Source organism: Schistocerca gregaria, chromosome 7, assembly GCF_023897955.1.
Source record: "Schistocerca gregaria isolate iqSchGreg1 chromosome 7, iqSchGreg1.2, whole genome shotgun sequence".
NCBI lineage: Eukaryota > Metazoa > Arthropoda > Insecta > Orthoptera > Acrididae > Schistocerca > Schistocerca gregaria.
The window spans coordinates 463,495,845-463,523,205 of NC_064926.1; the positions used below are offsets into that span (position 1 = coordinate 463,495,845).

Below are 27,361 nucleotides of genomic sequence, written 5' to 3' on the forward strand. Positions count from 1 at the left end.
CGGCACTAGTAGAGTGTATATCCACCTTTCGCAGCAATGCAGGCTGCTATTCTCCCATGCAGACGATCGTAGAGATGCTGGATGTAGTCCTGTGGAACGGCTTGCCATGCCATTTCCACCTGGCGCCTCAGTTGGACCAGCGTTCGTGCTGGATGTGCAGACCGCGTGAGACGACGCTTCATCCAGTCCCAAACATGCTCAATGGGGGACAGATCCGGAGATCTTGCTGGCCAGGGTAGTTGACTTACACCTTCTAGAGTATGTTGGGTGGCACAGGATACATGCGGACGTGCATTGTCCTGTTGGAACAGCAAGTTCCCTTGCCGGTCTAGGAATGGTAGAACGATGAGTTCGATGACGGTTTGGATGTACCGTGCACTATTCAGTGTCACCTCGACAATCACCAGAGGTGTACGGCCAGTGTAGGAGATCGCTCCCCACACCATGATGCCGGGTGTTGGCCCTGTGTGCCTCGGTCGTATGCAGTCCTGATTGTGGCGCTCACCTGCACGGCGCCAAACACGCATACGACCATCATTGGCACCAAGGCAGAAGCGACTCTCATCGCTGAAGACGACACGTCTCCATTCGTCCCTCCATTCACGCCTGTCGCGACACCACTGGAGGTGGGCTGTACGATGTTGGGGCGTGAGCGGAAGACGGCCTAACGGTGTGCGGGATCGTAGCCCAGCTTCATGGAGACGGTTGCGAATGGTCCTTGCCGATACCCCAGGAGCAACAGTGTCCCTAATTTGCTGGGAAGTGGCGGTGCGGTCCCCTACGGCACTGCGTAGGATCCTACGGTCTTGGTGTGCATCCGTGCGTCGCTGCGGTCCGGTCCCAGGTCGACGGGCACGTGCACCTTCCGCCGACCACTGGCGACAACATCGATGTACTGTGGAGACCTTACGCCCCACGTGTTGAGCAATTCGGCGGTACGTCCACCCGGCCTCCCGCATGCCCACTATACGCCCTCGCTCAAAGTCCGTCAACTGCACATATGGTTCACGTCCACGCTGCCGCGGCATGCTACCAGTGTTAAAGACTGCGATGGAGCTCCGTATGCCACGGCAAACTGGCTGACACTGACGGCGGCGGTGCACAAATGCTGCGCAGCTAGCGCCATTCGACGGCCAACACCGCGGTTCCTGGTGTGTCCGCTGTGCCGTGCGTGTGATCATTGCTTGTACAGCCCTCTCGCAGTGTCCGGAGCAAGTATGGTGGGTCTGACACACCGGTGTCAATGTGTTCTTTTTTCCATTTCCAGGAGTGTAGTTCAGGGTTCAGTGCTACATCATCCCACTAACACTCAGATACTGTGCTCCCACACTTATTTTCCAGTTCTGTTTCTCTCGTGACGGATGATTTGGTACACAAGTGCTCCATCCTTGCGGGCAACATTGTGACCTTCGTCACTAACCTACTGTCAGAACACGACTCGGCACCTGCCTCGCATGTTGATAAACATTCCCCCCTCTCTTGCGCACCAGCCATGTGACTCGGCAGCCATCACTGTTCCACGTGCTACGCCAACGCTGCACACGCCCGCGCCAGGTACCAAGTGCCAGGGTGACAGCAGACAGTTGCCACGCATTCCGACCCGCTCCGCACTGCACGTGCAGATGCCCTCTCCAAACAAGATGCCCTCTCACTTTCTTGGGTTACACCATCTCCACCGATGGAATACAGCATCCCAAATCTCATGTGCATGCCATCGCTTCACTGCCGCCCCCAGCTACGTACAAAGAACTCTGACGTTTCCTGGGCACAATAAATTACTACTGTTGTCACCTGCCTTCTGCCGCCGCCGTGCAGGCCCCGCTGATAGACTCACTGTCGGGTAAACAGACTTCAGGACTCAAACCTGTTCGCTAGACTGCACCTATGCTGGAGGCTTTCAATGCATTAAAGGCTTCTTTAGCTCCCTCTGTGAGACTCGCCGACCGTGACCCGTCAGCCGAGTTGTTCATCACTATGGACGCCAGTGACATTGCAGTGGGAGCATTGCTACAGCAACGCAAGGCAGACACGGTTTCCCCTCTACATTTCTTCTCTAAAAAACTATGAGCAGCTCAGAAGAAATACTCCTCTTTCGATAGAGAACTCATTGCGGTCTACAAGGCCATCTAACACTTCCGTCCCGCTGCGGAGAGTTGCTCGTTCTTCATCCTCACGGATCACAAACCGCTTGCAGGAGATGCTTTCTGCAACCCCCCACCCTCTTCCCCTGAGGACCCACCCCTCGGCGTTTCTGTCACTTTGATCTAGTCTCCCAATTCACAGCTGACATTCTCAACATCAAAGGCACGGACAACATCACCACAGATTTTTTTTCTGCGGATCAATACTGTTTCATGCATCATTGACTTATCCAACCTGGCCGCCCTACAACCCTCCAGCGAGGAATCTCAAGCTCTCCTCATGGACCCTCAAACTCCCTTGTGTTTACTAGAGCTAAATTCCCCAGTACCTTAGACCTGTTACTCCCACCTCCTCCACGCCTGCACCCACCTATCAGCCACTCCCCACCGGACACTTATGTGCCAACCAGTCTGAACACTTGCTCCCATGTAATGCTGAGAGACGATTCAGTCCGACAACCTCTGCAAGCACCTTATCTTGGCGCCTTTAAAGTCCTCTGGTGGGGCGATTCAACTTTCGAAATCATTGTCAAAGACAGTCTGCAAACTGTTTCGTTACACTGACTCAAACCAGCATTCGTGGACCCCAATATCCCTCTGCTGGCTTAGTGTGATTCTCCTAATGACTCTCCCGCCAGTCTACCTCTGACAATGTTTCTCCTCAGGTCACCACACGGTCTTTTTCACCCGACACCTCTTCGTCGCCTTTCGTGGGTTTCTCAGACACGTCACCCTCCACCCCCATGTGCGGGTTTCGCTGCTACCTCATCGACTACGGAAACACATTGTCCCATAGTCACCCTGCTCTGCAACGTACCCTCACACCACATGGATGACATTTCAGTTGCCACTCTTGACGGCTGAGTTCTCATTGTACTCACACACACACAGTGGCTCCACCACCCACCGACAAGTTAAACGTCAGTGTTGTGCATAGCCTTCCTCATGAGTGTGACCTGACGACAGTTCGCGCCTCCATTTCACCGGCCGGCTCGATTAGCATCCGGGCTTGCCTCACCTACACCCCGCCATCCACCGTTCAACCCGCCTGCTCTTAGGCTGGCCGCCGCATTGTCCATCCTCGGTGGCTAACAACTTCAAGGTGGACCTGCTTCCTGTCGCTCCACCTCCGTACCCTGCCCCGGTCAAGGTGGAGGTCCTGGTCATGAGTCTACCATCTCTTATGACCACTAACAGCGTTGATGCCCACATGATCTTCCCTCAAGACTCACATGAGGTACTCCGTACTGTGTGGTGTCGATAGGCCATATCAACCATAGATAACATTAATCTTTGGGACTCAGGTCGCTCATCTGAGCCGCCATGTTAATTCAGTCTGTTCTTATACTTAGTACTATGTGCATGTGTATGATAATTGCCGAAATATATGTATGTACAGATATTAGTTGGTACAGTTTATTCCGTATACCACTATTTGTATCCTGTTCCCATAAGCTCATCAGCTGTTTCTCAGACTTCATTGTTAATTTTTACTATTTTCTTTTCTTTCTGTTGGATATACTTTTAGTTTTATGGTAAATAAGTTTTAAGATTATTTTCAGATTTGCTCTATTAAGATTTTCCATTCATGTTTGAGTTTATGTACAAGGGGAACACAGTACACTTTGATCGACAAAAATAGAGATATTTCAGAAATTGTTGCTTAAAACACATTCCTTCTTCTTTTTAATAGTTTCCGTATTCAAGACTTTCTCAAGAGCTGCTAAGAACAGTTTTCATGATGTGTAAGTTCCTTGACTTACTCTTCCTTTTCTTAAAATTTCAATTTTATGACAATCGCAGTGAAGTCTAATGAAAGTTTTGCATATATTAATCAGTATTTTAGCATACACTGAATCAGTGCCTAATTTCTAAAAGGCTGCTAATATGGATTTTGTGTAAACTGAGTGAAAAATGTACTTGCAATCTATTAATCCCAAACAAACTGGTCTTCATACTCATTGCTCTGTTTTAGTAGTTCATTCACAACATGTTAATGGTCAATACAAATATTTAAAGAAACCAGGAAGGAAGTTTTAAGGTCAAAAGTGTTCTTCTACATGGAAAATTCTACCAACATATCATTCCTGATGTTATGTCCAAACCTTCCCACTCAAGAATTGTTGTATAAGCTTTCTTCTATGTTTCCTTTGAAATCTCTCAGAACCTCTACTACATTGTATAAAGGTCTAGGGCTTCTTTTTAAATGATTTTTTTGCTATATTGTGAATACCTTTGTGACAATCACTATTACAGCATTTTTATGCACACTCCTAGTACTAATTATCTCACATCATCACTGTTAAAACCTGAAAGGTGAGACAGTGGCATCATACACTGGCTGACATGCAACCACAGTTATGCTTCCTTTGTCTTCATTGAAGCTGAATGTAGATTGAGAGCCTGGGTGTACTAGCAATGCTTGACACACTTATCACAAAGACATGACAAACGCTGTGATGAGAAATGTGACCCAGATGCCAACTTCCACCACATTTATAATTTGAATATTGTTTTCCAGTGGCAATACATTATAGCTTTTCAAACGTGTGTTTTGTTCATGTTACTATCTTCACCTCAAACTACATTAATCACTGTCCTTTCCATACCTCTGCCTTGTGAATTATGATCACTTTTAACTTTCAGGTTTTCAGGTCTGATCTCAAAGCATTTCGTTGTTGTTTATCCTTTTCACCTCCTCCTCCTCCTCCTCCTCCTCCTCCTCTTCCTCTTCCTCTTCTTCTTCTTCTTCTTCTTCTTCTTCCTGCTCCTCCAATGCTCTGTCTCCTTTGATCTAATGATACCCTACACTGTCCTTCACTAATATTTACTTAATCAACCCTTACTAGTTTTACTTTGCCCGTCACTGTTATCCCTTTGGCCAGATGAAGGAACCATGGATTGGAAACTGGAATTTTTGTGTTTTCTTTTTAGTGTGCTTATCTTAATTGTTGTTTGGTAAGTTGATAAAACATTTTGTATTTCATTCTAATATATCGAAGCACAAGTGATGAAAGAAAAGACACATCCTTATTTAAGCAGTTGCGTCTTGAACAGAAATACAGTATAGCTGGAAAAGACAACATGCCTCTGTTTTCTGGAATCAATCGTTTAGAGTTTAAAGGAAGTGGTGATTGATTATCAAAATACAGCTATTGTTTCTTGTAGTAACACTCATCTTTGAAGATCTCATGCCTTCTAGCTCCATTTAATTAAACTCTTGAATTTTCAAATATTAGATTTCCTCCAACATTAGAAAGAATCCTTAAGTAATAATAAAATGTAATAATACTGTGCCAACAGCTCTTATTTTTATATTGTTTTACCAGGCAACCAGTTTTGATGATCCAGTTATGTCATCTACCAACTTGTCCCATGAATGGTACCAAGTACTAGTCATTCGTGTATAAGACAAGGCACCAATAATTATATCTGGTTCCATAGATAGGAGCATGTTTGCTCTTCGTACATGTTACAGCAAATTTCATATCTTTAAAGAGCACACATGCTCATGAAGTTTGGGTATCTAGAGAACCTGATACAATTATTGGTGTTGTGTTGTATTCCTTCTTTATGCTACTTGTACAAATGGTATGAAGAAGAAAACCTATTCTCATTTTCTTTGTGCAACATATTGCTACAGAGTTTACTTAAGAACTACTTAGTTCTTTTTAATTTAGATTCCTCTCAGGTCTGCACAGTCATTTCCATCATAGCATATGGTTGATTAAATCTTATTTTTATATCAGCAATTATTGTTTCTAACACAGTCCGAAATTTCATTTGTCACATAGCTTCGCATTCAGCTTTGAAATCCTTTTTAGAAATACTGTGATTTTCATTACAGGAGGAGATTGCGAAACTGCTGAGATTTGAATCATCTTCAAAGCCTGCTGGTGAGAAGGTGACATTGCCCGAGTACTGCAGTCGCCTTAAGCCTGCTCAGAGGGACATATTCTATCTTGCTGCACCGAGGTAACTGACACCATGAACTGATACAAATGATTTAAAAGCAGGTCTTAAATAATGCATTGGTTACATTTGGATATTTATTAATTGAGAATGAGAGTATTAGAACAATAACTATGCTGGCAACCCTGTGCATGAACAAACAGCACTGTAGCCTCCCCCTTTGCATGTGGGCACTGTAGCCTCCAGCTTTGTATGGCAGCTAGGTTGAATCACACCCTTGGTAAATACTGCACCACAACAGTATGTCCAGGTACATGGCAATCTCCATCAAAGAATTTTTGCCAAGAAATAGCAGTCATGTTGTTTCTGAATCACTTATTCATGGGATCTCAGTCACTATGCCTTCTTTTTATTCCCCAAGCTCAGAAACCAATTGAAAGGCTGTTATTTGGATACTTTGAATAATACCCAGAAGAGCATAACCAAAAAACTAAAAGGTATTCCTGCAGAAACATTCCTGAACAGGTGTGAAGAATGGAAACATAGCCATCACTGTGTAACTGCTAAAGGCAACTACTTTGAAGTAGACAACCTTCATATGAAGAAATAATAAAATTAATAAATACAAAATAATCAGTCTTGTTTATTTTCTAACATACTTCATTTATGAAAGAATGGAATAACTCACCATATAATGGAGGTGCTAAATCACAGAAAGACATAACAAAAAGACTACGGAATGTTAGGTTTTGCCCAACAAGGCCTTCGTCAAAAAAAAAGAGAGAGAGAGAGAGAGAGAGAGAGAGAGAGAGAGAGAGAGAGAAAACAAGCTCGGCGCGCAACCACAGAGACTGCTTGTGTGTGTGTGTGTGTGTGTGTGTGTGTGTGTGTGTGTGTGTTACCTATTTTTGACAAACGCCTTGTTGGCTGTTTCGACGTTTCGACCACCTTTTTGTTGTGCCTCTCTGTGACTCAGTATCTCCACTATACGGTGAGTAGCAACTGTCCTTTTAGCTACATTGATACTTCATACATGTAATTGTTTAAGTAAATGTGAGTAATTTAGAAAAAATGCAAGCTTTCATATGCATACAGGGTAATCAAAACAATGTATAGAAAAATGTTGCGTGTTTAGAGGAGATAAAAAAAGAATACTTTTTTGTGTGGCAAAAGTGTCAGAGATGCACTGTTTCCCCAAGAGCAGGCCATTAGGGTTTTGATGGTAGTGACAGTGTTCAAACACGTCTTATATATATAGACTTACCAAGTGGGAAAGCGCCGGTAGACAGACACAATAAATAAAACACACAAACACACACACAGAATTTCTGCTTTCGCAACCAACAGTTGCTTCTTCAGGAAAGAGGGAAGGAGAGGGAAAGATGAAAGGATGTGGGTTTTAAGGGAGAGGGTAAGGAGTCATTCCAATCCCGGGAGCGGAAAGACTTCCCTTAGGGGGAAAAAAGGACAGGTGTACACACACACACACACACACACACACACACACACACACACACACACACACACAGACACAAGCAGACATTAGTAAAGGCAAAGAGTTCGGGCAGAGATGTCAGTCGAGGCGGAAGTACAGAGGCAAAGAAGTGTGTTTGTGTGTTTTATTTATTGTGCCTGTCTACCAGCGCTTTCCCGCTTTTATATATATAGAAAGAAACTTCCACATGGGAAAAATATATTAAAAACAAAGGTTCCAAGACTTACCAAGCGGGAAAGTGCCGGCAGACAGGCACAATGAACAAAACACACACACACAAAATTACTAGCTTTCGCAACCGATGGTTGCTTCTTCAGGAAGGAGAGGGAAAGACGAAAGGATGTGGGTTTTAAGGGAGAGGGTAAGGAGTCATTCCAATCCCGGGAGCGGAAAGACTTCCCTTAGGGGGAAAAAAAGGACAGGTGTACACTCGCGCGCACACACACACATGCACACATATCCATCCGCACATACACAGACACAAGCAGACATATTTGGTATATATATATATTAAAAACAAAGATTCCAAGACTTAGCAAGCGGGAAAGTGCCAGTAGATAGGCACAATAAATAAAACACACAAACACACCCACAGAATTTCTAGCTTTCGCAACCGGCGGTTGCTTTTTCGGGAAAGAGGGAAGGAGAGGGAAAGACGAAAGGATAAGGGTTTTAGGGGAGAGGGTAAGGAGTCATTCCAATCCCGGGAGCAGAAAGACTTCCCTTAGGGGGAAAAAAGGACAGGTGTACACGCGCGCGCGCGCGCACACACACACACACACACACACACACACACACACACACATATCCATCCGCACATACACAGACGCAAGCAGACAGTTTACATTACTGCACAACTGACATGTGTGCTAATGATTATATAATACACCAGAACAATGTAGCATTTTATGAATAATAGCTGCAGCTTCAACCAAATGGGCTACCAGCTTTTCTGCAGTGTGTGTCGGTGTCTTGTACACCAACGTTTCGTCTCCGATCACAAAAAGGAATCTTTAGGAGGTGTGGTTGAGAGAACTTTGATGTAAATGCAACATAACATTAAAACTAATGATGTAATTGTTTATCCAGGGATGTGGATACTGCCAACAGCAGTGAAAATTTACCTCTTTTACCAGTAAGATGTAATCATGTTGCAAATCATATTCCAATGTCAAGATGTTGCATACGAAGCTTTGTCCCTGAGCATCATGTCTTCTGTGGTTCTGCCTAGTTCCTTTAAGTCTTCTGTAACTTCTTTTATCTGTGCTGTGGTGGCCTTCTCGACAACCTGGTTATGTCCAGTCAACTTCAACCAATCTTTCCCTATTACGTCTGACAATTCTTTGATCTGTGTGTACAGTCCCTGTTTTTTTTTTCCCTTTCTTCTGAATTTCACTTTTCTTTTTAGTTCTCAATATCTTTTGTAATATTTTCCTCTCTATTTTTGCCATCTCCTAGGTCCTGTTTAGTTTTGATGATTATAGGTATTTTGTTGTAAATATGTTGCATGAGGCTGTAAACTGGATCCATTTTTCTTGCTCCCCACATATTTGAATTTGTCTACATTGATAATTCCATGTCCTGTTTACAATTCTGTTGTCACTTTCATTAATTGTCGTTTTTTAATGATTTTCTCAGACCTGTTTTCTGGGCTACTTCATGTAGATTTTGCAGCAGTGTCTCTTCCTGAAAGTCTTTTTCAGACCACTAGCCATCAGCAAAGGTGAAGCAGTCTGAATTGCAATTCCTCCATGTAACTGAGGCTTATGCCTATTGCACCTTCTTTCTAGCATTGTTATCTCCATTCTCAAATTATCTTTTCTAAAGCTTAATTAAATAGTGCTGGTGAGGGTCCGTCATCTGGTCTCCCTCCTGTGTTAAACTCAAAACTTCCTATACCCTTCCCTGAAATCACACATATTTCATGATTTAACATGCATATATTACACCCTTTTGTGTCTTTCACATTTATTTAATCCTCATTGTGAGGTGTTTCCACCTAATTATTAATTATCTCACTTACAAAATTTTCTTTTTCAGTGTAGTACATTTCAGTATTTAGTTTTAGTTTCAAGTGAGTAGTCATTTTCGTACATATTATTTTTTGTGGGATTAGTGAAAAACAGATGATTATATTGTTTGTTACATTGTGAATTATATACAAGGTGTGTTAACTTCACACTTATATATTCTCTTTCTTTGTTCTCATTTTGTTTTGTTCTCCAAACTTCAGTCGTGCTTTGGCAGAAACCTCTCCATATTTTGAAGCACTGAAACAAAAGGATGTGGAAGTACTATTTTGCTATGAACCATATGATGAGCTGGTTCTAATGCAACTCAGACAGTTTGACCGCCACAACTTAACATCTGTCGAAAAAGAGATGCGTCAAGATAAGGAACCTGATGACCTTTCAAATCTTGGTATGTAAAATTCTGTGGTTCAAGTGAATTAATTGTCTTTCTTGTTCCCAACTGTAGAGATGATAAACATGAAAAACCATGGTAATTGAGAATATGGAGAGAGAGAGAGAGAGAGAGAGAGAGAGAGAGAGAGAGTGTGTGTGTGTGTGTGTGTGTGTGTGTGTGTGTGTGTGTGTGTGTGTGTGTGAGGGGGGGGGGGGGGGGCGCACGTGCTTCATAATTATTTATGTTCTGAACTGAACAGTAAAAGATTTCATAAGGTTTCATGTATCTTTTTTATATTCTATGGCATTATAAGATGGTCGAAATTCTCTCTCTCTCTCTCTCTCTCTCTCTCTCTCTCTGTTTTTCTGTCATTGAGGAGGTACTAAGTAACTGGTTCATTTTCAGCTGAACAAACATGTATTATGCTAACTTATCATCCAAGTTTGGTGCAGCTTGTCATCAAAACTTTCTGCTCTAAGTGCTAAATTAATTTTTTAGTGAAGATAAGCTGAAATCGTTAGACTGAACCAATTACAAATATTGTAGATTTAGTAACTTCAGAGAAGGAACCAACATAGATGATGCTCCAGTTGAGATTTAATCTGAACTTATTTTCTTATGACTCCAATTTATGTCCTGATCATGACTTGTAAACCTCTAAATAACACTCTAGATGTATGTAATAGACCATGAAGAAAAGTTATTTAAATTTTGTATTATTTTGTTGCACAAAGTGACAGAGTCTGATTTACGTAAGCAGAAGCAGCACTTCTTGAAAAGAAAAGGATTTCATTTTAGATTCTATAACTCACTATTACAGTTATCCTCATAATCTTGTATCTTAGAAAAGATAGTCTCCATGGACAAATATGCCTAAAAGGAAATTCCTAGGCCCTTTATATAAGGCTGGAGTCATGTAGTAACATAGCAAAACAGAAATCACAACCAACACAGTAATTCAGTAGTTTGTGGGACCAGTCATTAATAGTTTTTGTTGACCTATCCACTTTCTAGCATCTATTCAGAAAAATGCAAAAAGTTGCTATAGAGATCACTCGACATTTTTGAACATTTATTGTAGTATGTTGGGTAAAATGTAGAATAAAAGTGGCTTTTTGAGATAGAAACCAGATCAAATTCTTCATTTGACAATAAACTGACAATGGCTGTTAAAAGCAGTTATAAATAAATTAACACCAACAGTGCTTAGGTCATGTTGGTCAAATACACTCCTGGAAATGGAAAAAGAACAAATTGACACCGGTGTGTCAGACCCACCATACTTGCTCCGGCCACTGCGAGAGGGCTGTACAAGCAATGATCACACGCACGGCACAGCGGACACACCAGGAACCGCGGTGCTGGCCGTCGAATGGCGCTAGCTGCGCAGCATTTGTGCATCGCCGCCGTCAGTGTCAGCCAGTTTGCCATGGCATACGGAGCTCCATCGCAGTCTTTAACACTGGTAGCATGCCGCGACAGCGTGGACGTGAACCGTATGTGCAGTTGACAGACTTTGAGCGAGGGCGTATAGTGGGCATGCGGGAGGCCGGGTGGATGTACCGCCGAATTGCTCAACACGTGGGGCGTGAGGTCTCCACAGTACATCGATGTTGTCGCCAGTGGTCGGCGGAAGGTGTACGTGCCCGTCGACCTGGGACCGGACCGCAGCAACGCACGGATGCACGCCAAGACCGTAGGATCCTACGCAGTGCCGTAGGGGACCGCACCACCACTTCCCAGCAAATTAGGGACACTGTTGCTCCTGGGGTATCGGCGAGGACCATTCGCAACCGTCTCCATGAAGCTGGGCTACAGTCCCGCACACCGTTAGGCCGTCTTCCACTCACGCCCCAACATCGTGCAGCCCGCCTGCAGTGGTGTCGCGACACTCGTGAATGGAGGGACGAATGGAGACGTGTCGTCTTCAGCCAATGATGGTCGTATGCGTGTTTGGCGCCGTGCAGGTGAGCGCCACAATCAGGACTGCATAAGACCGAGGTACACAGGGCCAACACCCGGCATCATGGTGTGGGGAGCGATCTCCTACACTGCCCGTATACCTCTGGTGATCGTCGAGGGGACACTGAATAGTGCACGGTACATCCAAACCGTCATCGAACCCATCGTTCTACCATTGCTGGACCGGCAAGGGAACTTGCTGTTCTAACAGGACAATGCACATCCGCATGTATCCCGTGCCACCCTACGTGCTCTAGAAGGTGTAAGTCAACTACCCTGGCCAGCAAGATCTCCGGATCTGTCCCCCATTGAGCATGTTTGGGACTGGATGAAGCGTCGTCTCACGCGGTCTGCACATCCAGCACGAACGCTGGTCCAACTGAGGCGCCAGGTGGAAATGGCATGGCAAGCCGTTCCACAGGACTACATCCAGCATCTCTACGATCGTCTCCATGGGAGAATAGCAGCCTGCATTGCTGCGAAAGGTGGATATACACTCTACTAGTGCCGACATTGTGCATGCTCTGTTGCCTGTGTCTATGTGCCTGTGGTTCTGTCAGTGTGATCATGTGATGTATCTGACCCCAGGAATGTGTCAATAAAGTTTCCCCTTCCTGGGACAATGAATTCACGGTGTCCTTATTTCAATTTCCAGGAGTGTATATAGTGGAAATTGTAATTTTGTTGTTCAGAATGTAACAAACACTCACAGATAGTGACAGATGTGAAATTAATGTTGAGTTTGACTTTTCTAATGAAGACACAATAGTAATTGATATCAGATAGAGAGGTATATGCTCTAAGAGTTACGTTATCACTTAAAACAAGCAGACATTGTGTTCTGATGGTTTGTTTGATATGTTTTATAATGGACAAAAGTTTCAAAGCAGTGTTGTAATGTATGGAAAAGTAAGATGTTTACCACTCACATTAGCCTCAGCACTACAGCTGATAGGATGTGGAAACTGTCACAAATATATATAACTGAATGAAGTAAACTGGATGAGTGAGGCAATTCACTTTGATGAGACAGTGAAGCGTTTACTTATGGTGACATGGGTAAATGATAACTAATTTAATTTGCTACTTGTACAGGAGGATTAGATATAGTGAAAGCACAGAGAGAGTTTTTTTTAACTACATGAAGATCTTAATTCTGCCTCTCAGAGTTTCATTTATTTCATCCAAGGATCATCCCATATTGTAATTATGCTCTGCTAGGATAGGACAGATGGTCAGCCATCACCTTGATGAAGGGACCATCGCAGCATTTGCCTGAGGTGATGTAGGAAAACAATGGAAAACCCAAATCGGATTGGGCAGACAGAGTGAACCCCATCATCCTGAATAGGAGGCCAGTGCTTTAACAGCTGCGCTCCCTCATTTGCTTGATTTCTATTATACAATGTTGTTTGATTTACACACACAAATCTTCATACAACTGACAACATAAAAGTAGGAAATCCAGGAAGAAATAATGACAGTATTATGAAATGGATAGATCGCTACTCGCCATATAGTGGAGATGGTGAGTTGCAGATAAGCACAACAAAAATACTGTCAAAGAAATAAGCTTTTGGCCAGAAAGGCCTGCATCAGAATTAGACAAAACACACACACACACACACACACACACACACACACACACACACACACACACACACACACACACAAGCACATGTATGTGTGTGTTGTCTAATTTGGATGAAGGCCTTTTTGACCAAAGGCTTACTTTTTTGACTGACTGTCTGTCTGTAACTCAGCATCTCCAGTATATGAGTATATGGTGAGTAGCAATCTGCCCTTTTCATAATATTGTTCATAATTGTTAATACTGGGAATAAAAAAATCTACATAAAGACCTAAAATCCCTTACCTTGCTTCAAAAGGGGTCCAGTATTCAGGAACACACTTTCAGTAAATTGCCAGCAACCATTAAAAACTTGGTTTCAGATAAAGCACTGTTTAAACTGAGTTTTGTTTTGACAGGCAACTCCTTCTACCCTACAGATGAATGTCTTAACAGGGACTGCCACACCAGCTTAAGTAAAAATGTCTGTTAGATTTCAGTTTTTGACTGCACTTGTTCACAACAGTCCGATTAGGTATTCTGTGTATGATAAATTTATTAAAAGTGCATAACTATGTTTTGCTATGACAATGTATTAATTCTGTAAATATTGGCATTTCCAGTTTAATGTAATGCATCCACCTATTTTGACCGTCTTCTGACAAATGATTACGGTAAGCGAGTATTATATTCAAATGTTATATGCTTTTTATATCATACTTTCTGACTTGTTCTACACCCGTGATAATCATCCCATTGTTGGGTCTGTGGAATGAAAACAGTCTAATCTAATCATAACACTGCTGGCGTGGGTAGTGGTAAAATATGAAGGTTGCTCAGAAAGTAATGCACTTCATCTTTTTTCTAAGCAAAATACAGTGCTACGTATGTGAAGCATTATGTATGTATTATTTGAAGTCTTCTGAGTGAGCACACCAAGTTTCCGTCACTTCCGACAGATATTACAAGCAATTTGCCGTCATTTAATTTTTCACTGCAGAGAAAAAAACTGTGGGGGATATTCACAAGCACCTGTGCAAAGTCTATGGAGCATCTGCTGTTGACAGAAGCACAGTTAGTCGCTGGGCATGGAGGGTGATGGCATCAGAAGACAGTTCAGTGGAGCTCCATGATATGCAGTGGTTAGGGAGACCATCCACAGCTGGCACACTTGACATGTTGCAGCAAGCTGATGTTGTCATTTGTGAGGACAGATGCATTATGACTCGGCAGTTGGTGCGGCATCTGTCATTGAGGAGGAGGTGATATGCACAGTGAAGCACTGTCTCTGCTACAGGACAAGAATTAGTACCAGCAGGGCATGCATGCCCTTGTTTCGCACTGGAAGAAACACCATAGAACGGGGCAGAGATTATATGGATAAACAGGGTGTGTAGGTAAACCACCATGTAACTCTCATTAAGTTCAATAAAGAATTGTTGAAGAAGGAAAAAAATGTGGTGCTTTACTTTCTCAGCAACGTTTGTAGTTGCTGCATGAGGGTAACCATTTCAGGCGACACACATCGGTTTAGGGCTCGCTAGCCAAAGGTGAATCAGAATATGGCTGGGGTTGGATCCAGCAAGTCAACCAGGCACAAAAACTTGTGAAGTGTCATGCAGTATTACTAAGGATTGTTGGGATTTGTCTCCTATTCATCATGACGATGAATAGGAGACAAATCCCAAACGTGGGATTCTTGAGTTTAAGGAGATCATTATGGAGTCCTTAATCTGTGGAATGTACAAGAATCATGTCTCTGATGAGGAAGCTCTGTAGATCTGTTTACTTTGATGGTTAGTACACTGGAACTGACATTCAAAGGATAGACCCTGTAATTTGGTTGTCACTCTGGAAGACAGTCCACAAACCTTATGGTAGCTAAATACCTTATGACAGGCTGACGCAGTGTGCACTTGAGAGTTGAAATATTCTAGTAAGCAAGTATTTTAGCACCTTAAGTATTAATAAACTGCTTCAGCTGTATTTAGTCCTTTATTATTGGATCACTAATGGTTTTGTGGCAGTAAAAGTCACATCTTCAGATGAATTTCTAACCAAAACATTTGAGCGTGAAATGCTCGGAACTTTGTACCCAGTACCTGAAGATGTGACTTTTAGTACCACAAGACCGGTAGTGATCCAATAATAAAGGACTAAATACAGCTGAAGTGTTTATTAATACCCAAGATGACAATTCATAGCTGTGGTTGCTCTACCTACAAGGTTGTCTGCAGAAGTACTTAAGCATTAAAAGTTTTACAAGGCTGATCCATTATCAACAGCTAGGGAGTGGATAAGCTGAGGTCAAATTTAGCTGTATTTATCTTGAAAATGATTCACATAAAGTCCATCCTAAAGCTGCAACCACAAATAGAAACATTGACATAGTGGTGTAAATGGTACTGGGTATCCCATTATTAAACGTGTATGAAGAAGAAAACACAGTGAATACATCACAAGAAAGAGTTCATTTCACATGAAGAATTAACTGTGAGGAAGCTTTGTGGACACATACTGTATTTGTTGAATAGTGAGAAAAAGCAATTATGAGTCTGTCTCAAATTTCTCAGCCATTTTGAAAAGATTGTAGTTGAGTGTGAGAGCCCATTTGTTATGGTGGGTAAGACATGCAACAGGAATTTCAATCCAAAACCAGACCTTCTAAAATTATGTAGCACAACTTATATAAAGACTTATGTTGTAAATGACCCCACCAAACTTCAAAAAGTTGTTTTTTATTTTGAAACTGTTGTTGATATAGCAGTCATGACCTGCCAGAACTTTCAAAATGTTTATTGGTGAACACCACTTGCCTACAATTTTAGGCTTTAGTTTCTATGTGAATATGTGGCCCTTGTGTGTGACATGATGTTATCAAGTTTGAAACTTTTTTAATGCCCTTATTCATATGAAATGAGTCCACTATCATATGAAATGAGTCCACTATCATTAATTTACACTCTGGGACATTCAGTTGTCATTCCATATCACCCATCATACAGATGACAAGTCATGTCACATTTTCACACAAACACAGTAGAAAAACCTTTACTTGAGTGAACACAAGCACCAAACAGTGATGCCCCGCTTATCAAAGCGACATGTAGTTGATGTTTCTTTGTGAGTGGAAAACTCTGCTTTCTTTTCTGTACCAGCATTAAGTGGTTTAACTTCAGGCCATCATCTCACAAGCTACTATCTCTGTAGATAGGATATATCTGGATTTATCAACAGATTCTCAAATTAATTTGTTCAGCATGTGTGTCTTTTGTGAAGATGGTCTAATTAATGTGATGCATGTTTATTATACTACATTAAAGTACTTTTTTCTCTAATCATTAGTTAATAAAATATTATGCCATTATACATCATATTGCTTTCAGGATCTGATAGCCTGTCTCGGACATCAGTTGAAGCATTGCTACCGTGGGTGAAGAGTGTGTTAGCAGGAAAAGTGCATAATGTCCGTGTGACACAGCGATTGGACTCACATCCTTGTGTAGTCACAGTTGAAGAGATGGCAGCTGCACGCCACTTCATTCGGACACAATCACACCAACTACCTGAGGATGCTCGCTACACTCTGCTGCAGCCACAGTTAGAAATTAATCCTCGGCATCCCATCATTAAGAAGCTTGCTTTTCTTAGAGATTCAAACCCAAAGCTGGCTGAACTGGTTACTAAACAAGTACGTGTGTTATATGTCTACTTTGGTTAATAAAATGAGACTACCAAGACTGATAAGAGACTACACTAAAAGCATTTAATGATAGTCAAAGTGTAACTTTTAATAACTATTTATTATCATACAGAAACTAGGTTGGGATAATATCAATTGCATTTTCTGCATTTTGTTTTTATCACTTATTTTTACATTGCCTATAATGGAATATAAGATGTTATAGGACTTACAACAAACAGTTCTTAAATGCAAGAGAAGAGTAATTCTTGTTGTTTTACTGCGATGTAATTCAGTACTTCTAAGTAAATTAGTGATATAAGGATGTGGCCACAGTTGGACAGTGGCCATTCACACACCTTTCCCCTATGTGGCCGAAATACTAAATGTCTTTTTCCAAAGCTGTTTCACAGATGAAGACTGCACTGTAGTTCCTTCTCTAGATTGTCGCACAGATGACAAAATGGTAGATATCGAAATAGATGACGGAGGGATAGAAAAACAATTAAAATTGCTCATAAGAGGAAAGGCCGCTGGACGGGATACCAGTTCGATTTTACACAGAGTACGCAAAGGAACTCTCCTCCCTTCTTGTAGCGGTGTACCATAGGTCTCTAGAAGAGCGTTGTGTTCCAAAGGACTGGAAAAGAGCGCAGGTCATCTCCGTTTTTAAGAAGGGGCATCGAACAGATGTGCAGAACTATAGACCTATATCTCTAAAGTCGATTAGTTGTAGAATTTTGGAACACATATTATGTTCGGGTATAATCACTTTTCTGGAGACTTGAAATCTACTCTGTAGGAATCAGCATGGGTTTCGAAAAAGACGATTGTGTGAAACCCGTCTCGCGCTATTCGTCCACGAGACTCAGAGGGCCATAGACATGGGTTGCCAGGTAGATGCCTTGTTTCTTGAATTCCGTAAGGCATTTGATACAGTTCCCCACAGTTGTTTAATGAACAAAGTAAGAGCATATGGACTATCAGGCCAATTGTGTGATTGGATTGAAGAGTTCCTAGATAACAGAATGCAGTATGTCATTCTCAATGGAGAGAAGTCTTCCGAAGTAAGAGTGATTTCAGGTGTGCCGCAGGGGAATGTCGTGGGACCATGCTATTCACTATATATATATATATATATATATATATATATATATATATTAAAAACAAAGATTCCAAGACTTACCAAGCGGGAAAGCGCCGGCAGACAGGCACATGAACAAAACACACAAACACACACACAGAATTACAAGCTTTCGCAACTGGCAGTTGCTTCGTCAGGAAAGAGGGAAGGAGAGGGAAAAATGAAAGGATGTGGGTTTTAAGGGAGAGGGTAAGGAGTCATTCCAATCCCGGGAGCGGAAAGACTTCCCTTAGGGGAAAAAAAGGACAGGTGTACACTCGCACACACACACACACACACACATATCCATCCGCACATACACAGACACAAGCAGACATATTTAAAGGCAAAGAGTTAAGGGCAGAGATGTCAGTCGAGGCGGAAGTACAGAGGCAAAGAAGTTGTTGAAAGACAGGTGAGGTATGAGCGGCGGCAACTTGAAATTAGCGGAGGTTGAGGCCTGGCGGATATCGAGAAGAGAGGATATACTGAAGGGCGAGTTCCCATCTCCGGAGTTCGGATAGGTTGGTGTTGGTGGGAAGTATCCAGATAACTCGGACGGTGTAACACTGTGCCAAGATGTGCTGGCCGTGCATCAAGGCATGTTTAGCCACAGGGTGATCCTCATTACCAACAAACACTGTCTGCCTGTGTCCATTCATGCGAATGGACAGTTTGTTGCTGGTCATTCCCACATAGAAAGCATCACAGTGCAGGCAGGTCAGTTGGTAAATCACGTGGGTGCTTTCACATGTGGCTCTCCCTTTGATCGTGTACACCTTCCGGGTTACAGGACTGGAGTAGGTGGTGGTGGGAGGGTGCATAGGACAGGTTTTACACCGGGGGCGGTTGCAAGGGTAGGAGCCAGAGGGTAGGGGAGGTGGTTTGGGGATTTCATAGGGATGAACCAAGAGGTTACGAAGGTTAGGTGGACGGCGGAAAGACACTCTTGGTGGAGTGGGGAGAATTTCATGAAGGATGGATCTCATTTCGGGGCAGGATTTTAGGAAGTCGTATCCCTGCTGGAGAGCCACATTCAAGGTCTGATCCAGTCCCGGGAAGTATTCTGTTACAAGTGGGGCACTTTTGGGGTTCTTCTGTGAGAGGTTCTGGGTTTGAGGGGATGAGGAAGTGGCTCTGGTTATCTGCTTCTGTACCAGGTTGGGAGGGTAGTTGCGGGATGCGAAAGCTGTTTTCAGGTTGTTGGTGTAATGGTCGAGGGATTCAGGACTGGAGCAGATTCGTTTGCCACGAAGGCCTAGGCTGTAGGGAAGGGACCGTTTGATATGGAATGGGTGGCAGCTGTCATAATGGAGGTACTGTTGCTTGTTGGTGGGTTTGATATGGACGGATGTGTGCAGCTGGCCATTGGACAGATGGAGGTCAACATCTAGGAAAGTGGCATGGGATTTGGAGTGGGACCAGGTGAATCTGATGGAACCAAAGGAGTTGAGGTTGGAGAGGAAATTCTGGAGTTGTTCTTCACTGTGAGTCCAGATCATGAAGATGTCATCAATAAATCTGTACCAAACTTTGGGTTGGCAGGCTTGGGTAACCAAAAAGGCTTCCTCTAAGCGACCCATAAATAGGTTGGCATACGAGGGGGCCATCCTGGTACCCATGGCTGTTCCCTTTAATTGTTGGTATGTCTGGCCTTCAAAAGTGAAGAAGTTGTGGGTCAGGATGAAGCTGGCTAAGGTGACGAGGAAAGAGGTTTTAGGTAGGGTGGCAGGTGATCGGCGTGAAAGGAAGTGCTCCATTGCAGCGAGGCCCTGGACGTGCGGGATATTTGTGTATAGGGAAGTGGCATCAATGGTTACCAGGATGGTTTCTGGGGGTAACAGACTGGGTACGGATTCCAGGCGTTCGAGAAAGTGGTTGGTGTCTTTGATGAAGGATGGGAGACTGCATGTAATGGGTTGAAGGTGTTGATCTACGTAGGCAGAGATACGTTCTGTGGGGGCTTGGTAACCAGCTACAATGGGGCGGCCAGGATGTTTGGGTTTGTGAATTTTAGGAAGTAGGTAGAAGGTAGGAGTGCGAGGTGACGGTGGGGTGAGGAGTTTGATGGAGTCAGGTGAAAGGTTTTGTAGGGGGCCTAAGGTTCTGAGGATTCCTTGAAGCTCCGCCTGGACATCAGGAATGGGATTACTTCGGCAAACTTTGTATGTAGAGTTGTCTGAAAGCTGACGCAGTCCCTCAGCCACATACTCCCGACGATCAAGTACCACAGTCGTGGAACCCTTGTCAGCCGGAAGAATGATGATGGATCGGTCAGCTTTCAGATCTCGGATAGCCTGGGATTCGGCTGTGGTGATGTTGGGAGTAGGATTAAGGTTTTTCAAGAAAGATTGAGAGGCAAGGCTGGAAGTGAGAAATTCCTGGAAGGTTTGGAGAGGGTGATTTTGAGGAAGAGGAGGTGGGTCCCGCTGTGATGGAGGACGGAACTGTTGCAGGCAGGGTTCAATTTGGATAGTGTCTTGGGGAGTTGGATCATTAGGAGTGGGATCAGGATTGTTTTTCTTCGTGGCAAAGTGATATTTCCAGCAGAGACTACGAGTGTAGGACAGTAAATCCTTGACAAGGGCAGTTTGGTTGAACCTGGGAGTGGGGCTGAAGGTGAGGCCTTTGGATAGGACAGAGGTTTCGGATTGGGAGAGGGGTTTGGAGGAAAGGTTAACTACTGAATTGGGGTGTTGTGGTTCCAGGAATTTCCAGATTGTTGTGGTTCCAGGAATTTCCAGATTGGAACCACAACACCCCAATTCAGTAGTTAACCTTTCCTCCAAACCCCTCTCCCAATCCGAAACCTCTGTCCTATCCAAAGGCCTCACCTTCAGCCCCACTCCCAGGTTCAACCAAACTGCCCTTGTCAAGGATTTACTGTCCTACACTCGTAGTCTCTGCTGGAAATATCACTTTGCCACGAAGAAAAACAATCCTGATCCCACTCCTAATGATCCAACTCCCCAAGACACTATCCAAATTGAACCTTGCCTGCAACAGTTCCGTCCTCCATCACAGCGGGACCCACCTCCTCTTCCTCAAAATCACCCTCTCCAAACCTTCCAGGAATTTCTCACTTCCAGCCTTGCCTCTCAATCTTTCTTGAAAAACCTTAATCCTACTCCCAACATCACCACAGCCGAATCCCAGGCTATCCGTGATCTGAAAGCTGACCGATCCATCATCATTCTTCCGGCTGACAAGGGTTCCACGACTGTGGTACTTGATCGTCGGGAGTATGTGGCTGAGGGACTGCGTCAGCTTTCAGACAACTCTACATACAAAGTTTGCCGAAGTAATCCCATTCCTGATGTCCAGGCGGAGCTTCAAGGAATCCTCAGAACCTTAGGCCCCCTACAAAACCTTTCACCTGACTCCATCAAACTCCTCACCCCACCGTCACCTCGCACTCCTACCTTCTACCTACTTCCTAAAATTCACAAACCCAAACATCCTGGCCGCCCCATTGTAGCTGGTTACCAAGTCCCCACAGAACGTATCTCTGCCTACGTAGATCAACACCTTCAACCCATTACATGCAGTCTCCCATCCTTCATCAAAGACACCAACCACTTTCTCGAACGCCTGGAATCCGTACCCAGTCTGTTACCCCCAGAAACCATCCTGGTAACCATTGATGCCACTTCCCTATACACAAATATCCCGCACGTCCAGGGCCTCGCTGCAATGGAGCACTTCCTTTCACGCCGATCACCTGCCACCCTACCTAAAACCTCTTTCCTCGTCACCTTAGCCAGCTTCATCCTGACCCACAACTTCTTCACTTTTGAAGGCCAGACATACCAACAATTAAAGGGAACAGCCATGGGTACCAGGATGGCCCCCTCGTATGCCAACCTATTTATGGGTCGCTTAGAGGAAGCCTTTTTGGTTACCCAAGCCTGCCAACCCAAAGTTTGGTACAGATTTATTGATGACATCTTCATGATCTGGACTCACAGTGAAGAACAACTCCAGAATTTCCTCTCCAACCTCAACTCCTTTGGTTCCATCAGATTCACCTGGTCCCACTCCAAATCCCATGCCACTTTCCTAGATGTTGACCTCCATCTGTCCAATGGCCAGCTGCACACATCCGTCCACATCAAACCCACCAACAAGCAACAGTACCTCCATTATGACAGCTGCCACCCATTCCATATCAAACGGTCCCTTCCCTACAGCCTAGGCCTTCGTGGCAAACGAATCTGCTCCAGTCCTGAATCCCTCGACCATTACACCAACAACCTGAAAACAGCTTTCGCATCCCGCAACTACCCTCCCAACCTGGTACAGAAGCAGATAACCAGAGCCACTTCCTCATCCCCTCAAACCCAGAACCTCTCACAGAAGAACCCCAAAAGTGCCCCACTTGTAACAGAATACTTCCCGGGACTGGATCAGACCTTGAATGTGGCTCTCCAGCAGGGATACGACTTCCTAAAATCCTGCCCCGAAATGAGATCCATCCTTCATGAAATTCTCCCCACTCCACCAAGAGTGTCTTTCCGCCGTCCACCTAACCTTCGTAACCTCTTGGTTCATCCCTATGAAATCCCCAAACCACCTCCCCTACCCTCTGGCTCCTACCCTTGCAACCGCCCCCGGTGTAAAACCTGTCCTATGCACCCTCCCACCACCACCTACTCCAGTCCTGTAACCCGGAAGGTGTACACGATCAAAGGGAGAGCCACATGTGAAAGCACCCACGTGATTTACCAACTGACCTGCCTGCACTGTGATGCTTTCTATGTGGGAATGACCAGCAACAAACTGTCCATTCGCATGAATGGACACAGGCAGACAGTGTTTGTTGGTAATGAGGATCACCCTGTGGCTAAACATGCCTTGATGCACGGCCAGCACATCTTGGCACAGTGTTACACCGTCCGAGTTATCTGGATACTTCCCACCAACACCAACCTATCCGAACTCCGGAGATGGGAACTCGCCCTTCAGTATATCCTCTCTTCTCGATATCCGCCAGGCCTCAACCTCCGCTAATTTCAAGTTGCCGCCGCTCATACCTCACCTGTCTTTCAACAACTTCTTTGCCTCTGTACTTCCGCCTCGAATGACATCTCTGCCCTTAACTCTTTGCCTTTAAATATGTCTGCTTGTGTCTGTGTATGTGCGGATGGATATGTGTGTGTGTGTGCGAGTGTACACCTGTCCTTTTTTTCCCCTAAGGGAAGTCTTTCCGCTCCCGGGATTGGAATGACTCCTTACCCTCTCCCTTAAAACCCACATCCTTTCATTTTTCCCTCTCCTTCCCTCTTTCCTGACGAAGCAACTGCCAGTTGCGAAAGCTTGTAATTCTGTGTGTGTGTTTGTGTGTTTTGTTCATGTGCCTGTCTGCCGGCGCTTTCCCGCTTGGTAAGTCTTGGAATCTTTGTTTTTAATATATTTTTCCCATGTGGAAGTTTCTTTCTGACCTTGTGGATAACATCGGGAATTCACTGAGGCTTTTTGCGGATGATGCTGTAGTATATCGAGAGGTTGTAACAATGGAGAATTGTACTGAAATGCAGGAGAATCTGCAACAAATTGATGCATGGTGCAGGGAATGGCAATTGAATCTCAATGTAGGTAAGTGTAATGTGCTGTGAATACATAGAAAGAAAGATTCTTTATCAGTTAGCTACAATATAGCGGGTCAACAACTGGAAGCAGTTAACTATCTGGGAGTAGGAATAAGGAGTGATTTAAAATGGAAAGACCATATAAAATTAATCGTTGTTAAAGCAGATGCCAGACTGGGATTCATTGGAAGAATCTAAGGAAATTCAATCCGAAACTGAAGGAAGTAGGTTACAGTACACTTGTTCGCCCACTGCTTGAATACTGCTCAGTGGTGTGGGCTCCGTACCAGATAGGGTTGATAGAAGAGATAGAGAAGATCCAACGGAGAGCAGTGTGCTTTGTTACAGGATCATTTAGCAATTGCGAAAGCGTTATGGAGATGATAGGTAGGACTCCAGTGGAAGACTCTGCAAGAGAGACGCTCAGTAGCTCGGTATGGGCTTTTGTTGAAGTTTTGAGAACATACCTTCACTGAGGAGTCAAGCAGTATATTGCTCCCTCCTAAGTATATCTTGTGAAGAGACCATGAGGATAAAATCAGAGAGATTAGAGCCCACACAGGGGCATACCGACAATCTTTCTTTCCACATACAATACAAGACTGGAATAGAAGGGAGAACTGATAAAGGTACTCAAAGTACCCTCCGCCACACACAGTCAGGTGGCTTGCGGAGTATGGATGTGGATGTAGATGTAGATGTGTCTGTCTTAATCTTTTAAATAGCATATAATTCTGTAGTTTATTTCATTTTTAAAGCACTGTACTTATCTTCTTATCATTGCTTGCCCCTCTTGCACATTTCTGTCAGGTCATTCTGTATTATCTCACGATGTCCTACATGTAACCACTGTATAATGGCCTTGAGGACTGAAAAAGGTCATGATATTTAAAACGAAAGTAAATGTGAAACTGGTGTAGTCATTCTATTTCAGACCAGCACGACACCTGAACCCGCATGATCATGCTCCACATGCTGGACAATAAACTAAAAGAACATGTTGTGTTCAGCAGCATGCTCTGTCAGTGGTTGATGCAACTTACATGTGGTCACAGTTGGGCAGCGGCTATTCACACAAATTGACAGTTGTTGAGTAGATACTTACTCCCAATCTCACCTCAGTGCCCTCCGACAGCCATTCACTCCTAAAATGTTGTGCGGTAGTTGCAGTGGAAATGCTTTAGGTGTCCCTCCACAGTTGGGATGGGATTTATCAGTGTCTGATTTGGAATATGAAATGCTCGGTGGACTGCTCTTCCACATGGCTCTTGGTCATGAAATGACTCGTGTAATAAAGTGTTGGAACCAGCAGTGGTATAAGAATAGACTGAGTTATCTGGGTAGGCAGTGAAATGTAAGGAGGATTTTCAGAAGCTTGCTCCTAGTGTCAGGGGATGTGGTTAGCATATTAATCCTTTCACTGCTGTGGGTGTGTGTACACTTCTCTAAAGGGCTATAGATGTCTGAATGTATCCTGAGCTGCCAACTTCTCAGTGCTGTGGATGAATTACTTCCATATCTTCGTGAATCAAAATGTTTTGAGTATTTATCTCACAGAATATGTGCCTTATTGCATGCTATCATTAAAAAAACCTTGTTTCGATGTATTGAATTGTTCAAGAAATGACAATTGTAGTGTCAGCATAATTTGCAAAGTGCAAGGGCATGAGTGGGCACTTCTTGTGACTGTCCTTTGGATATAAAATCCAATTATGAAGAATGAAATGAGATACCTTCCATTTTAAAATAAAATTTCAATATCTTATTAATATTTCATTCACTCCAGTGTATGAGCTAAAATCAGCTTTACCCAAAGTTTATGTAATGTATCTTTACCTCTGCAAAATCTTCAAAATTTCATGTAATGTCTTATTTAATTTGATACAGTGGAGTGAGTATGGTGGATAATGAAAAGAAATTCAGTACATTACCAAGCAAAAATATCTCACTGTAAGATGTGCAAAAACAAAAATTTTTTGTGTAATAGTGTTTGAAAAGTCAGAAGATTAGTATTTCATATTGGCCAGAACACCATCTCTTAGCACAAACACCAGCATTTTGCGAGCAGTATGGCCATAATAAAAGCCACCTCAGTGCAGGATTCCAAAATCATGTCTGAAGCAGTGAAATGGGTAAGAGAATTGGAGGATATGTCACAGAGGATATGTTTATAGAAAATGCTTGGTAGTTTCTGCTTGCCGGCCGGAGTGGCTGTGCGGTTCTAGGCGCTACAGTCTGGAGTCGAGCAACCGATACGGTCGCAGGTTCGAATCCTGCCTCGGGCATGGATGTGTGTGATGTCCTCAGGTTAGTTAGGTTTAATTAGTTCTAAGTTCTAGGCATAGTGCTCAGAGCCATTTGAACCAAGCCAGTTTCTGCTTGTTAGTAAAAGACCTTGACAAGGCATTCAGTGTGCTAGGAGGAGGGCTTTACAGGTTTGTGTGGATGGGTTGTCTGTTGTTTAATTATGATACATAAAATGGAGTATAATTGCACTTACTCCACTTTTTGTTTTGGAACATTATAGGTGAACTTATTTTCTGTCACATATTGCCAATTTGTTAACGTGTGGGTTTGTAATAATAAAACTGAGGTTTTGGCAGCATTCAAAAAGTGCACAAATGAATTATTAATTGTTTGTTGTTCATAAAGATATTTTAAATGTAATCATTTTCTTACAGCTGTTTTCCAATGCAATGGTCTCAGCAGGTCTGATGGAAGATCCAAGAACACTAGTTACAAGTATGAACGAGCTGCTGACTCTAGCTTTGGAAAAACACTGACGCATTTGGCTGTGACTTAAATACTTTCATTAGTTCATCTTTCAAGTACAGGAGACATCTCAACAGTGATAATATATGTTTATATCATGACCAAAGGATTATGTATCTATCACATGTCATGGCTCATCACAAAATACTGTCAGTTGTGAGTTTGTAAATAAAATAACTGAAACCCCTGAGTGTTTCCATCATTTTCTTATAAAAATAAAAATAAATTGAAAAGTAAAAAGAAGTCAGTGTACTAGTTACTTATCATTTGGTTTTGAATCTTTGGCAGTAGATATGTTTCTAGACAAAACTATAAGATTTCAGGTCTGCCTGTTACACAAACAATTGTTGTTTTTCTTTTCTTTTTTATTCTTATATTTTTTAATATAAACCTAAACATGCTTCAGAACCTATATGTCATTGTCCTTGGGTACTTATTCAGTTGTGTAAAATGTAAACAAGCCTTAAGTAATAGTTATTAGAGATGGAAGACATAGCTGTTTGGCTGAATTCTGGCTGTCCAGCCATCCTGTAAGCTAGGCAACCAGATATCAAGTGGCCGATAATCAGCCAAACATTGCCACAGAGCAGCCTTAATGTGCAGTTCTGAGCAAGCCACCGTCAGGTGGCTTGCGGAGTATGGATGTAGATGTAGATAGGTCAGGTGTGGACAATCGCATCGAATTGGATAAATTTGGCCAACATCATTCA

At 43.3% G+C, this 27,361-nt stretch overlaps 1 protein-coding gene across 1 annotated transcript in view; it reads left to right on the forward strand.

The window, feature by feature from the left end:
- The window catches only part of LOC126282239 (heat shock protein 75 kDa, mitochondrial-like), a 266,503-nt gene extending 239,662 nt beyond the window's left edge, over positions 1-26,841 (forward strand). Inside the window, exons 13-16 of the mRNA XM_049981826.1 lie at positions 5,989-6,116; positions 9,782-9,969; positions 16,873-17,177; positions 26,561-26,841. Coding sequence (XP_049837783.1) covers positions 5,989-6,116; positions 9,782-9,969; positions 16,873-17,177; positions 26,561-26,662 — 723 coding nt within the window. The 3' untranslated portion in view covers positions 26,663-26,841. The remainder of the gene's footprint in view (positions 1-5,988; positions 6,117-9,781; positions 9,970-16,872; positions 17,178-26,560) is intronic.
- The last annotated feature ends 520 nt before the right edge of the window (positions 26,842-27,361 follow it).